The sequence below is a fragment of the Pongo pygmaeus genome, chromosome 9, assembly GCF_028885625.2.
Source record: "Pongo pygmaeus isolate AG05252 chromosome 9, NHGRI_mPonPyg2-v2.0_pri, whole genome shotgun sequence".
Lineage (NCBI taxonomy): Eukaryota > Metazoa > Chordata > Mammalia > Primates > Hominidae > Pongo > Pongo pygmaeus.
The window spans coordinates 3,240,523-3,255,719 of record NC_072382.2 but is presented as its reverse complement, the minus strand read 5'-3'; the positions used below and the strand labels follow the sequence as shown (position 1 = coordinate 3,255,719).

General features: G+C 59.4%; 1 protein-coding gene across 1 annotated transcript; it reads left to right on the top strand.

Moving 5' to 3' along the window:
- Nucleotides 1-2,654: 2,654 nt before the first annotated feature.
- Nucleotides 2,655-10,205, top strand: MRGPRE (MAS related GPR family member E). Its single transcript, XM_063672216.1, has 2 exons — nt 2,655-2,885; nt 6,162-10,205. The coding sequence occupies exon 2, from the start codon at nt 6,223-6,225 to the stop codon at nt 7,159-7,161; it is 939 nt and encodes a 312-aa protein (XP_063528286.1). The 5' UTR covers nt 2,655-2,885; nt 6,162-6,222; the 3' UTR covers nt 7,162-10,205.
- Nucleotides 10,206-15,197: the final 4,992 nt, after the last annotated feature.

The window sequence follows — 15,197 nt, the reverse complement described above, 5'->3', positions numbered from 1 at the left end:
GAACTGGAGACAAGCCTAGGCAATATATCGAGACCTTATCTCTATAAAGTTAAAAATTTAAAAATTAGCGAGACAAGCCGCTGGTAGCCTGGCACTTGGTGCATGCCTGAAGTCCCAGCTACCCAGGAAGCTGAGGAAAAAACGCTTCAGCTTGCGAGTTGGAGGCTGCAGTGAGCTGTGGTCATGCCACTGCACCTCAGCCTGGCCAACAGAGTGGCATTCTGTCTCAAAAAGAGAGAGAGAGAGAGAAATTTGCTGGGGCAACTCTGACAGGGAGTGAAAGTGAAGCTTGAAAACATAAAGGACGATGGACTAATTGGAAGGAGTCAGACAATTGGAGGGGTAGGGGAACTGGAAGGAGTGGGACAATAGCAGGGGTGGGACAATTGGAACAGTGGGACAGTTGGAAGGGTGGGACAACTAGAATGGTAGGACAATTAAAAAGGTAGGACAATTGGAAGGAGTGGGACAATTGGGAGGGTTGGACAATTGGAACGGTGTGACAATTGGAAGGGTGGGACAATTGAAAGAGTGGGACAATTAAAACCATTGGGAAATTGGAAGGGTGGGACAATTGGAAGAGTGAGGCAATTGGAAGGCAGTACAATTGATAGGAGTGGGACAATTGGAAGGAGTGGGACAATTAAAAAGGTGGGACAATTGGAAGGAATGGGACAATTAGAAGGAGTGGGACAACTGGAAGGAGTGGGACAATTGGAAGGTGAGACCATTGGAAAGGTGGGTCAATTGAAAGAGGGGGACAATTACAAGGGCAGGGCAATTTAAAAAGTGGGACCATTGGAAAGAGTGGGGCAATTGGAAGGAGGGGGACAATTGAAAGTTGGGACAATTGGAAAGGTGGGTCAACTAAAAGAGTGGGATAATTAAAAGGATGAGGCAATTGGAAGGCTGGGACAATTGGAAAGAGTGGGAAAATTGGAAGGGTGGGACAATTGGAAAGAGTGGGAAAATTGGAAGGGTGGGACAATTGAAAGAGATGAACAATTAAAAGGGTGGGGCAATTGGAAGGGTGGGACATTTGAAAGGGTGGGACAACTGGAAGGGGAGAGACAATTGAAAGGGTGGGACAATTGGAAGGATGAGGCAATTAGAAGGTGGAACAACTGGAATGAGTGGAACAATTAGAAGGGTGGGGAAATCGGAAGAGTGAGACCATTGAAAGCGTGAGCCAAGTGGAAGAGTAAGACAATTTGGAAGCTGGGACAATTGGAAGAGTGAGACAATTAAAAGGGTGGGAGAATTGGAAGGGTGGGACAATAGGAAGGAATGGAAAAATTGGAAGGGTGGGGCATTGGAAGGAACAGGGCAAGTAAAAGGGTGGGACAATTGGAAATGTGGGTCAATTGGAAGAGTGGGACAATTGGAAGGTTCGGGCATTTGGAAGAGTGAGACAATTTTAAGGTGTAAGACAAGTGGAAGGCATGGAACTTACGAAAGGGTGGGATGGACAATTGAAAGGAGTGGCACTACTGGAACTGTGGGACAACTGGAGGGAGTGTGGCACTTAGAAGGGTGAGATATTTGGAACGTGTGGGGCGATTGGGAGCACTTCCCCCACACCCCTGGGCCATCCGTGAGTGACCACCCACTGGCAGGGCCTCCCAGAGCGGTGGCAGAGCCCAGGCATGGTTTGCAGAGCCCCAGGCACCTGGCAGCTCGGATCCTGGTTTAAGAAAGGAGGATTTGAAGCTGAGACACAACTCAGCAAGTGGCACCGCTGCCTGTCAGACACCAGCCTGGCACGGAGGTCAGACACCAGCCCGGCGCATACATCAGACACCAGCGTTGCACAGACACCAAACGACCTGCGTGCGGCCCCTCCGTTTTGGAGATGGAGGATGCTGGTGCCCTGGGGGATGCCTGCTGATGTAGTGACAGGTCAAAGGCCACGTGTGGGAAACTTGCTCTCACTTGGTCTGCAAGAGGAGAGGTCAGGCAGACTGCACGGAGTGGGAAACGCTTCGGAGCAAATCCATGCTGTTCCTGCACTCTTCTGTACCTTGGAGATTTTTCTAAAGACAAAGATGAGAAAAGAGTTGCTAGGACCTGGACTCTGGGAGGAACAGAGGCCAAAAAAATGACTTTGTTTTCTTTCTCTTGGTATGTCAATTGCGATCTCCCTTAAGGCAGGGCACTGGAAGGAAAGGCACGGTCTGAAACGGGACCTTTTTCCCCTCTGAGAAGAGCAGAAATCACTGAGTTCACAAGGTCTCCCGGAGCCTGACGCTGCTGTATGTTTGATTCTCCTCGGCCGGGGACCGCGCGGCAGCTTCTTGACACCAGCCATCTACTGTGTGCCTGTGAAGGCGGCAGGAGGGACGGCCTCACGCACATCCCCGCTCCTCCCCGCGGTCCCACGCTGCCTGGAGAGCTGGGGCCGGCAGCCTGTGCTCTGCGGAGAGAAAAACACATTTTTGCTGCAAGGACAAGGTCCGCCGGTAGCCCGGCTCTCAGCCGGCCCCTCCGAGGCATAGATGGAGAGAAGTGGTCCCTAAAGGGCCCTACAGGGCTTGGTGTCTCTGAGCCAGGAGTGCCAGTGAAGTCACAGCTTGGCTGGGCTCCACCCAGAGATCTCGTGGTTTCCTCTGCCTGCCAGGCCTGCCTGGAAGGCTGCAGAGAGGTTCAGGGTTTCTCTTGCTGTCCACACCTGGGCAAGAGCTGAGCGGAAGAGAAGGGGTCCCCAGAGAGACGCCTTCCTGACCGGCCCCATTCCGGCTGGATGCCATGTGACTCGGAGGAGCTGGTGGACACTGAACAGGAGCCGCCCAGAGGCTCTGGGGACTGGAGCCCTCGGCCGCAGCCAGGACAGATCCAAGGCCCAAGGTCAGAGCAGGCAGGGCTCGGCCAGTCCTCTGCCCCAAACGGTGAGTAGCACAGGTGGCTGGATCAGGGTGGGTCTCTGGGGCCGGCCCAGGCGCTCGGCATTTTCTGGGCTCTTTTGCTGGCCAGATGGTGGCAGGGGCGGGGCGTGGGCAACAGCAGATGCTATCAACAGGGAGCTCTCCAGGCCGCAGCCTCCACCCTCTGATGGGCCGCGCCACCTAGTCCGCAGCCAGCCCTGGGCTGAGTTCAGAAGATGACGATCGCTTGGGTGATGGCTTCCCGACCCCCCACCCTCGGTGGCTCTGTCTCCTGTCTGCCCTGCTTCCTCCATGATCTAGAGTGTTCCATGCAGATGCAGTCTCTCAAGGGGAGTCATAGGGGCAGCCAGGGATAGGCCCTCTCCTCCCTGCCACACCTGGGTGCTCAGCCTCACGGCTTCTCAGTATTGACTGTCAGGGCGGGACACAGAGCCGCTCCTGGACCACCCAGGTACGGGGAATGCTGTGCCTCCCTCCTGTTCTCTTCCATCGTCCTTCCCCGCCTCCTCCCCTCCTTCTCCTCCCCCTCCTCCTCCTCCCTCCTGTTCTCTTCCATCGTGTTCCCCCACCTCCTCCCCTCCTTCTCCCTCTCCTCCTCCTCCTGCTCACCAAGGATGCAACAAACTCCTCTACTCCCCACAGTCCTGTAACCCAATTGTGGCGACCCTTCCTACAGAGCTCTGCCTCCCTCCCGAGCCCCCAGTGGGGCACATGGCCCCACAGGGAGACCTCCTCCAGGGTCAGAGCAGAGAGGGGGCAGCAGCCGGGTCTGGCTGAGCTCCGTGGCTCTAACCCCACATCCCCCTGTTCTCCTCCCTGTTTCCTTCTCTGTCCCCTGTCACTTCACGCCTCTCCCCTCTCCCCGCACTCTCCCCTCTCCCCTCTCCCCGCCCTCTCCCCTCTCCCCGCACTCCTCTCCCCTCTCCCCGCACTCCTCTCCCCTCTCCCCGCACTCCTCTCCCCTCTCCCCGCACTCTCCCCTCTCCCCGCACTCCTCTCCCCTCTCCCCGCACTCTCCCCTCTCCCCGCACTCCTCTCCCCGCACTCCTCTCCCCGCACTCCTCTCCCGTCTCCCCGCACTCCTCTCCCCTCTCCCCGCACTCCTCTCCCCTCTCCCCGCACTCCTCTCCCCTCTCCCCGCACTCCTCTCCCCTCTCCCCGCACTCTCCCCTCTCCCCGCACTCCTCTCCCCTCTCCCCGCACTCTCCCCTCTCCCCGCACTCCTCTCCCCGCACTCCTCTCCCCGCACTCCTCTCCCGTCTCCCCGCACTCCTCTCCCCTCTCCCCGCACTCCTCTCCCCTCTCCCCGCACTCCTCTCCCCTCTCCCCGCACTCCTCTCCCCTCTCCCCGCACTCCTCTCCCCTCTCCCCGCACTCCTCTCCCCTCTCCCCGCACTCCTCTCCCCTCTCCCCGCACTCCTCTCCCCTCTCCCCGCACTCCTCTCCCCGCACTCCTCTCCCCGCACTCTTCCCTCTCCCCGCACTCCTCTCCCCTCTCCCCACGCTCTCCCCTCTCCCCTCTCCCTCTATGTCTGTTGCTTCCCTGCCGTGCTCTCTCCCTGGGGCCCACCCGCGAGGCCAGTGTCCTCCTCAGCCATGCAGGAGGTGAGATAGGAGAGGGACCACGGCCCTTGGGCGGCCACAGGCTGGAGAAACCCCACCTGTTGCTTTGGGGCTGGAGCTTGCTGGCAGATCCTGGAGACAGCTCCGTCCATGGGTGGACAGGACTTGTGCCTGGAAGGCGGTCCACCATCAACAGACTTAAGATCTCCCAAAACTCATCTCTGCCTCCCTCTGGGCCTGAGGGTTGGTGACCCCCTCAAGCTATCCTGAGTGGGAGAGCATCTGTCACCCTCCCCACATCTCCCCACCTGTCATGGCAGTGATGCCCCGTCTGCCCCACTCAGGGTGTCCTCCTGATGATGCAGGCCCAGGTGGGGCTCCCTCCACCACCACCTCACCTCCCACCCATCACCTGCCTTCCCGGGGCCTTGGGTGCTAGGACGGAGCACAGGGACAGGAGGAAGAGCCCTATATCTCCAACCAGGCTTGACTCCGCCCACAGGAGATTCAGACTGGACCATGGGCAGGACTTAGCTTCCTGAGGTACTGGGACTGGGGCCTCCTCTCCACTGAGCCCCCCACCCCCATGCCTACCCCTGAGGTGGGGACAACCTCAGGCTGTCATTTCACCCCAGTCAAACAAAAGACCACAGAGCTGAGGGTGTAAGCAGAGGGAGATGACCAGCACCTCACGGGGCGGCTAGCACCTCTGTGCTCAGAGATAGCCCCGCCCCAGGCCACCTCTCCCCAGCATCCCAGCACCACAGCGTCCCCCTGCATGGCCTCGGGTGCTCCTATCACTGGAGGGAGACAGCAGGGGTTCTGAGCACAACCTTGAGGTGGAAAGAAGCCACTAAGACCAGCTATGGGGGTTTCTGCTTGTACCCCCACCCTCCTCACCCCAACTCCCAGCCCTCCCAGGACACAGAAGGACCAGCCACTACCAAGGAGGGAGGGGCACCTGGTGTCGGCCCCTGACCCCAGCCAGTCTCTGGGGAGAGGCAAGGCCCCGTCCCATCTCCCCCAACCCCAAGCACTCAGGGACACACTCAGGACTTTAAAATAAGTCATATTTTATTCTTTGGGAGGCCAAGGCAGGCGGATCACGAGGTCAGGAGTTTGAGACCAGCCTGGCCAATATGGTGAAACTCTGTCTCTACTAAAAATGCAATAAATTACCTGGGCGTGGGGATGCACACCTGTAATCCCAGCTCTTCGGGAGGCTGAGACAGGAGAATCACTTGAACCCGGGAGGCAGAGGTTGCAGTGAGCCGAGATGGTGCCATTGCACTCTAGCCTGGGCAACAGAGCCAGACTCCATCTCAAAAAAAAAAAAAAAAAAAAAAAAGGCCATTCTGAGGATCAAGGCACCACTAGCAATAGGGAGCCCCATGGGTCTCAGACCCTCTTCCCACATCTCCTGGTCCCTGCCCCCACCTGGCCTGCAGGAACCAGCCCCACGGAAGGCCCTTGAGACCAGGTAACCACAGAGAAGGGAGGAATGGGGACACCTTCCTCCTGAGTGTCTTAGGGAAGAGAAGCTTAGGTCAGGTGGCTGAGGGTGGAAATGGGAGAGGGGTCTCCTCCTGGAGGGTCTCACCATTCCCTTGGTCCCTTGGTCACCCACCCAACTCTTAGCTATCTCATCTCCCCTGATGTGGGGAAGAGCAGGGGGCATGGATTCCTGAGCCCCAGACTCAACTGTTGTGGTTGCAGGGGCATCAGGAGAGAGAGTGAGCAGAACACACTCCCGCAGCACCCCCTGGCCCCCCGCCCCATGATGGAGCCCAGAGAAGCTGGACGGCATGTGGGGGCCGCCGACGGCACCCAGGAGGATGTGGCCTTCAACCTCATCATCCTGTCCCTCACCGAGGGGCTCGGCCTCGGTGGGCTGCTAGGGAACGGGGCGGTCCTCTGGCTGCTCAGCTCCAATGTCTACAGAAACCCCTTCGCCATCTACCTCCTGGACGTGGCCTGCGCGGACCTCATCTTCCTCGGCTGCCACATGGTGGCCATCATCCCCGACTTGCTGCAAGGCCGGCTGGACTTCCCGGGCTTCGTGCAGACCAGCCTGGCAACGCTGCGCTTCTTCTGCTACATTGTGGGCCTGAGTCTCCTGGCGGCCGTCAGCGTGGAGCAGTGCCTAGCCGCCCTCTTCCCGGCCTGGTACTCATGCCGCCGCCCACGCCACCTGACCACCTGTGTGTGCGCCCTCACCTGGGCCCTCTGCCTGCTGCTGCACCTGCTGCTCAGCGGCGCCTGCACCCAGTTCTTCGGGGAGCCCAGCCGCCACCTGTGCCGGACGCTGTGGCTGGTGGCAGCGGTGCTGCTGGCTATGCTGTGTTGCACCATGTGTGGGGCCAGCCTTATGCTGCTGCTGCGGGTGGAGCGAGGCCCCCAGCGGCCCCCACCCCGGGGCTTCCCCAGGCTCATCCTCCTCACCGTCCTCCTCTTCCTTTTCTGCGGCCTACCCTTTGGCATCTACTGGTTGTCCCGGAACCTGCTCTGGCACATCCCCCACTACTTCTACCACTTCAGCTTCCTCATGGCCGCCATGCACTGCGCGGCCAAGCCCGTCGTCTACTTCTGCCTGGGCAGTGCCCAGGGCCGCAGGCTGCCCCTCCGGCTGGTCCTCCAGCGAGCACTGGGAGACGAGGCTGAGCTGGGGGCCGTCAGGGAGACCTCCCGCCGGGGCCTGGTGGACATAGCAGCCTGAGCCCTGGGGGCCCCGACCCCAGCTGCAGCCCCCGTGAGGCAAGAGGGTGACTTGGGGAAGGTGGTGGGGTCAGAGGCTGGGGCCAGCCGGACCTGGGGGAGGCCTTGGTGGGTGACCCAGTCATGTGCTGCCAAAGCTGACCCTCGGTCCGGAGCATGAGGCTCCCCTGGAGGGGAGGCAGCTGGAAAGGCAAGGTCTCTACATGCCCAGGCAGGTAGGCCGGGTCTCTGGGGAGTAGAAGGCCAAGGAATGTGCATTTTTGGGAAACCTCCCCAATGGTTCATGCACTGGCACTCGAGAGCTGCTGCTGCTACCCATTCCCTGCTCAGCTGCAGTGAGGAGACCCCGGGAAGGAAGGAAGCAAGGCCAGACGCCAGGTGAGGGGCAGGTCCAGGCCCTCCCGCAGCCCACCTCCCCTCCCACTCCAGCTTCCTCAATGCTGCAGGTGCACCCACAGAGAACACAACCATCCCCTCAACTCACCACGTGCCCTCTGTGGAAGCTAAATTGACCCTAAAATGGAAGACTGCCCAAAACTTGACCCCTTCCCCTGACGAACTATATCCAAAGCAGCCAGCAGGCTTTTTGTCCTGGGTCTGTTATGTTGTCATGGGTTTTAAGCAGGAAATGCAGTGATACCGCAAAGCCACTCATTCTATCAGCATAAGGGTGTGCATTGATCAAAAACTGTACCCCTAACCCCAGCACAGATGCTGTGAGGAAAAGCAGGGGCTGAGGCTTCCAGAAGGCTGTGGGGCTGTCCTTGATCATCAGCCCGTTGCTCAAGGCCATGCAACTCAGACCTGGACGATGCAACCCTCACTCGGAGCTTCAGAAAAGCCAGCCCCATGGGTGTCCCTGGATATTAGGAGGATGCACCCTGGGTGGGTGGAGAGGCTTCTTACAGCCCCACCCAGCAGCCTGCAGCCCTGTCTCCCCACAGGACCCAGGTCTTCAGCAACCAGAAAGCCTCACACCGGCCCCATCCAAGGCAGTTCACCCGCCTCTGTCCTGAGCAGGTCCCGCTCCAGAGGATCCCTCTGAGGAAGGAACCCAGGCTTCACCCCTCAACAGGTTTCCGAGCTTCCGCTGAGTGCTGGGCCTGGCTGCCATCCAGGAGCATGTGCCAGGGGTGCTAGAGCAGGGGCTTTGGAGCCCACAGCCTGGGCTGAGCCCCGCTAGCCACCCCACTGTGCCACCAAGGCCATCTCTGAACATTCCTATGCCTCTCCTTGCTGGTCTGTAAAATATGAGAACCCAGCGCTTTGAGGCCTGTCCATCCTCTTGTGAGCCCAAGAGAAATGTTTGTCGATTCTACTGCCACCAATGCCGCACATCCAAGTCCACAGTGCAATTCTTAGCCACAGACCAAGGCATCTGAGAGTGTTTTCTTTGATTTCTGACTCCGGCCTACATGCCTGGTGATGGAGGGACATTCCCTCTGGGCCATGACTGAGCCTGTCCCTCTTGAGTCTGGGAGTGAGTCGCAGACCCCTGGTCAGCACCCTGGAATCTGGCTACACCGGGCCCCTCCCAGCCCACACAGTGCGTTCACCTCAGGCTCCCACACGTGCCCAGCAGGCCTGGGTCCAGATATCCCTTGAGACTGGGAGCCCAAGGGGCTGGACCCACCTCTCCTAGAGGACCTCCAGCCCCTACTTGGGGACTTACCTCCTCCCAAATTATCTCTGGCCCAGGATCTGGACAGGGCCCTCTCTCCCCACCTCCAGGACGTGATTAGCAACTTCAGTTCCTCAGCTGGAGAAATGAGAACAGAAAGGGAAGTGGCCTGTCCACAAATTCCACTTTCAGCCCCAGGACATAAACTTCCCCCAGAACAAGGAAGAACCAGGAGGAAAAGCACAGATTCATCTCACGGACATGACCTCACCGTGGACGTGATCCCAGAGAATCCTTGTAATAATGTAGGAAAATGCTCCCACTCTACAGATGAGACCACCAAGGCTCAGCGGGGCTACGTGGCCGCTCAGGACCACAAGAAAGCTGCAGAGCCAGAAGGTGACTCCCAGCACCACCCTCCCACCCCACACGCTCCGCCTCACTGGACCAGGGCTGGCTCAGGTGTCCTCAGTCCCACACTGGCTCCCCCATCCCTGGTTCCATCCACACCCAGACCCCTTTGCTGCATAAGGGTCCAGAGAGGTCAGGGACCCTTAGAATGCTCACTTCTTCCCAGACAGCCTGCCCTCAGTGTCCAGGGGATTGGAGTGGCTCTAGATTCCTCCTTATTAGCCCCTTCCCGAGGAGTCCGGGAAATGTGGCCTCATCTGAGGTCTCCATGGAAACTGGGCCCAGCCCGTCCCCACTCTAGTAGCTGCTGTGGCAGCAGGTATATGGCCTGATGGCCCAGGATGCTGGTGGGGTGTCCCCTTGGCCCCAGATCTGCCAGCTTAGCCTCCAGTTCTGTGGTCCTTGAGCCCTCAGGACATTAGGACCATGTGGGCTGGCCTCCAAACTGGAGGCTGAGCTTCCGTCCAGGCTCCCACCTACCCCTGCCCAGCCTGCGCCTCCTCTGACCTCCCCTGCTGCACCTCCTCTTCTGCCCCCAGAGCCACAAGGCCCCACCAGGGACCCCTGACTGCCCTCTACCCCTAGACCCCACCCTGCAGGACCCTAGGGCCTCGCTGCTCAAAGGCCACATCCAACTGGATCGCAGGCAAAGTTCCTCAGCCAGTGCCCAGCCCATCCCGTTCACCCGCAACCCCGGGCCCCTGCGGGGCTGCCACGGCCAGCATAGAGTTCCCAAGAACAGGTGGCTACTGCTGGGGGCAGCCAACATTCCAGGGAGCCTGTGTAACCCGCTCCGTCCTCAAGGCCCAGGGAGGCTGTGGGTGAGGACTGTGTGTGTGAGGACAGGAGCGGAGACAGGCCTGCGGCCAGCTTCCCCGTCCCCTCCCCAGCGCCCGGGTGCGAGTCTGTAAATCAGCCTGCACTGTGTGGCATCTTCACGGGGTGAGGCAGGCTCACTCCTCAGCTAGCTCATTAGCTCACACGCTGGAAAAATAAAACCAAACATCACACCTAAAACATGACCATGGCTTTAGTTTTGTTGTTCTCGTGAAATTGCACAATTCTCCCACAGCCCTGACGCTTTTCCTCTGAAACACACCCCACCCACCTGCCCACCCTGACAGTGCCCGCACGATGCCCAGCTGGAGAGAGGCTGCTCTTGGCAGCTCCCAAGGCCATGGGGTTTCCTGTCCATTCTGCCTCCTGCTTCCCCACCACCCCCATGTGTGGCCACTGAAGCGTGTCAGACCTGGTTATTCTAATGAAGGGGTGATTTTCTTTTAAGCTATTGGATCTCACTAGCAGCAGAGCCAGCACGTTCCGAGTCATTACTGCCTTGGGTGCTGGGTCACACATGTAACATGCATGATGTCACATGAACTTCCCAAGTAACCCACGGAAAACTGAGGCTTCGAGAGACTGAGAGGGCCTGGCAGGAGCCACCGCCGGACACAGCAGAGCCCAGTGCTGGCCGCCACCGAGGGGCTCTGGTTTCTAAGCTGGGTGCTCTCAGCCCGGAACTGTCTGTCCCCTGGTGGAAGGAGGGAGCAGCAGCCCTGTGGGAGCCCCTAGCTCCGGGCCACACAAGCCTCCAACCTGGGAAGAAGGAGGGAGGGAGGCAGAAGGAGGGTGGCCTCAGGTCCGGTCCACCAGCCTCCACAGCTCCCGGTACTCCCTGTTCCACCCGGGTCTTCTTTTCTGTGTTCTGAAGCTTTGGCATCTGGGGCCTTGCAAACCACAAGGGACGGCCCTTCCCAGGGTCAGTCAATTGCTAGAGAGTGACAACGCCTTCATGAGCTCACCTTTCAAATGCAGACCCACGCCCAGCCCCTCCTCTATCCAGCTCCCACATTCTCAGCCACTATCCCTGCCCTCATCACCCCAGGGCCAGATTCCAGACCACCAGGGACAGGCTCTAGGACCCAGAGCTCTGAAATTGTTCCAGCTGCCAACCCTAAACCCACTTACATTGGCTGCCTCACCCACTCCTTCCTACAGAAACCATGAGGAAGCTCCCATCTACATTTCCCCTCCCCTCTCCCTCTGCCTCCTGACCAACCCAGTACTGCCCCATGTGGCCCCTGTGGGGTCGCCCTCCCCTCCTCCCGGGAGCTATGAGTTAGCAACCACCTCTTCAATGGCAGCATCTCCTGATCTGGCGGCCTCGCCTACCTGAATAATAATAATAATAATGCCTATATTAAAACACTCCCACTGTTGAGCTCCTCTGAAGACAGGCGGGGGTGAGGGTGCGCAGGACCCTGCTGGACACCCGGTCCCCACTCTCCCTCTGCCCTGGGGGACCTGGGAAATCCTGTGTTCTCCCTTGGGCTGAGTCCGGCCGATGTTGTCCTGAAGGTCAGATAGGATGGTGGCATGGAAACCACGTGAACGGAGACGGGTTCCTGGTGAACCGGCTGAATCCTGCGCTGTTCCTGCCTCCTCAGTAGCCCCCAGCCAGCCCCCACATAGATCACCACTGAGTCCCCACAACACACCCGAAGTGATAAAATCATCGCCCACACTTTCAGACTAGGACACTGCCCAGGGCCACAGAGCTGCTGTAGGGTGAGCTGTGCAGAGTCACCATGCAGCCCCAGCCCGCAGCTCAAACCATCAGACAAGCTCAGGACAGCTGTGTTCAGACAAACCACACCTGGGCGTCTGCACCACCTGGACGAGCAATTTAAGTTTCTGGCGCCTTGGCTTCCCCACGTGCGGGCAAGGATGACAAGGTCGCCGTCTCAGATGGCGCTGTGGGGGTGCGTAGGAGGCTCGGTGGAGTGGCTGGCGCTCACTCAGAGCGCTCTCCTAGAATGGCACCGGCGTGCCACCTGAGGCCCGGTGGAGCGGCACGCACTCACACAGAGCGCTCACCTAAACGGTACCAGCGTGCCACCTGCCTTGCAGTCGTTTCTTGCAGCAGCCGGAACAAATAACCACAACCGGGTGGCTTCACACAGCAGGACTTTATTCCCTTGGTTACAGAGGACAGAAGTCTGAGGTCAAGGCGGCGGCACGGCCGTGCTCCCCGAGGGCTCCAGGGGAAGGTGCTTCCTCATCTCTTTCAGCTCCTGGTGGCTGTGGCCCTCCTTGGCCTGTGGCTGTGTAACCCCTGCTGGCCTCCAACCTCACGTGGCCTCCCCCTGCTCTCCAGTGTCCCTCCTCTCCTTTCCTGTATAAGGACACTTGTCATTGCATTTAGGGCCCACACAGATACTCCAGGACAAGCTCATCTCAAAATCCATGTGTCTGCCAAGGCCCTTTTCTCCAGGAAGAGCTCGTGCACAGCTTCCAGCGACTGGGACGTGGACACAGTTTCTGAGGCCACCGTCGGCCATGATACGGATGGGGCGGGCATTGGCTCTGTCCTCCTTGCAACACCGGGAGCAGTTGCTTCCCCAATGGAGGCTCCCTCCATGCATTCCACCCGCACCAGACCCCTCCCAGAGAGAACAAGACAGACCGAAGCCAAGCCTCGGCGGGGCCGACACCCATGCCCCACAGAGGCTACCCAGCCAGGTGAGGAAGCAGAAGCATGGCCTAGACGGTGGGCAGACACGAGAAGGGGCTGTGGGAGGGGTCAGGGGCGATGGAGAAACCAGGGTTGGTGGCTGCCTGGGCCTGGCCAGGGCTGGCCGAGCTGCACAAGACGTCCTCCCTAAGAGCTTCACCCCAAGCTGCCTCAAACAACTGCCCTTGCCCAGCACTGTTTGAAGTGTCCAATAGAAAGTGACCCCAGAAATTAGGCCATCCCACTCCCAGTGGCCCTTAGACAGGGGAAGCCCTCCATGGGCACAGGGTTGCAGTCGCCATCGGAGACCTGGGATAGGAGACTGCTACCTGGGATAGAAGCCGGGCGCCCTGCCTGGCTTGAGGATCTGTGAGGGATCAAAACTCCACCTTGCGCACTGTGGCTGATGCTGAGCTCCCCATCCCACCCCTGATGGTGAGGCAGCCAGGAGGGACCCAGGCAGGCGGTCTCCCTCTGTGCATCCCTCTGGGCCCCTGGTGACTGCAGGTGACCAACTAAGTTAATAGAGATGCTCAAAGTTTCACCCAAACAGGAGTCAGGTAAGCAAGGCTTGGAGGGGCTAGTTGAAACAGGACTGGATGGTGACCTCGAGGAGAAGGTGGAGCCACGCCGGGAGAGGTCCCGAGACCAGCGAGGACCGGCATCTGGGGTGGAGCCAGCAGGCAGGGTGGCAGGAGGTGCCCCTGGGCCACACGAGCTGTGCTGTGCATTTCAAAGCCATGTGCAACAATGCTGGGAGCTGGGTAGCCAGCAGGCCCCCGCCTAGAGCTCCACAGGCTACTGGTTTGTGTTACAGAAATGATTTCCGAAGCCAAGTCCATTTGAGAAATGTGAAGATAAACAGCATCTTTACGACCGAATTTCTGGCTTGAGCTAACACACCCTGCACCCCACCCAGGAGCTGCGGAACGCAGTCCGTGGAAGGAAAAAGTCTCTTATCAAGAACATCTCACCGTCCAGTGTTCTGCAGAGCAAAATGCGGAAAACAATCCGTCAACGGCTGGGAGCCCAGGCTCTGAGGCAAACAGATGACAGTGAGGGGGTCTCCTTAGGAAGGGGTGGGGCCGCCTCTGCAGACCACCCACAGATGCACTGGTTGGCTGACACATTAGGAGAGCCAGTCCCAAGCCTGGGAACCCAGGCTTCGAGCTGTCCATAAACGGTCAGTCCAGTGAGAGGGGGAAACCAAGGCACAGAGAGGTTGGGTTATTCTCTCAAGGCCACACAGCCAGGCCCCTGTCCACAGTTCTAGGCCTCCTGTGCCCACAGCCAACCAAAGACTAGCAGGAGCAGCCCAACATCAGTGGGGCAGCCGGAAGGTGGCCCAGCCTCACTGGGCACAGAGGATCTCCATTCTCCTTCACGCTCCCCTCCACGCACCAGGTGAGGTGGGAGTGGGTGGAAAGCACTGACCTGGTGCCTTCAGTTCCCCTGCCAGAGGCGCTGAGGAGGAAGGAAAGGCCTGCCCACACTGACAACTTTTTGTTTTAGCTCATTCCTGCAATTCCTGTGAACAGTGCCACACCCTGTCACTTCTAGGGAACTGGCTGGGTGCCCTCCGTCCAGCCAGCTGGGTCCCAGAGGACATGAAAGGATTTAGGGACCGGGAGGAGCCTCCAGGCAATGAGCGCTGATCTGAGCACAGAAGGGCCTGAGAGAGCTGGGGTCAGCCTCATCACAGGTGAGAAGGCTCCACCTGCCCCCACTGCACCCCCCAGGTGAGGCACTGGCCCCCTCCCCTGCATTCCGCAGTGGCCCCTGCTCTCAGCCTGACTGCCCGGTGGATGGGGCTGGCTGGGACGTTTGGATTTCCTTTGGGAAGGGAAGGCAGGGCAGGATGGGGGTGGGGATGCCGGCTGAGTTGAAATGTGTGGACACCAGAACTCAAGGGTGTTGCTGGAGTGGGCCGGGCAGGTGAACCTGTTCGGATAACAATGAAGATGCCCCCCCCGCCACCGTGCCACTCCTCTCTGTAACTGTCTCTCCAGGAATAGAGCCCACCCTCACCCCAGCATGGGGTCCCAAGCACCGGCCTCACCCCCAGCTCTCAGACTCTGAGCCGGAGCCAGAGCACAGCCAGGAAAGTCTGGTTACCTCCTTCGGGAAATTGAGGCTCGGAGAGGGGAGGTGTCTTTCCACCCCACCGCCCCACCCCCAGTCACCACAGTCACCACCACAAGCCAGGGCCCAGCCAAGGTCTCCCACTCCCCCTGGCTGGGCTCGGAGGACAGGCCACCATCACCATGTGCCCGGCCACAGCAAGGCACAGGAGCCAAGGCCCGAGCCGCACTCCCCACCCCCTGACTAGGGGCAACAACAAGCACAAAGAAGGTTCCAGGGGATGCTCGGGCATGAGGCAAGGGGCCTCATGGGGGTCGGAGGAAGCTGCAGGGGGTTGCAGGCCCCTGAGAAGGAGCAAAACCTTGAAGTAGGGTGGGACCTGGTCAGGGGAGAGGTCTTGAGGGCTGTC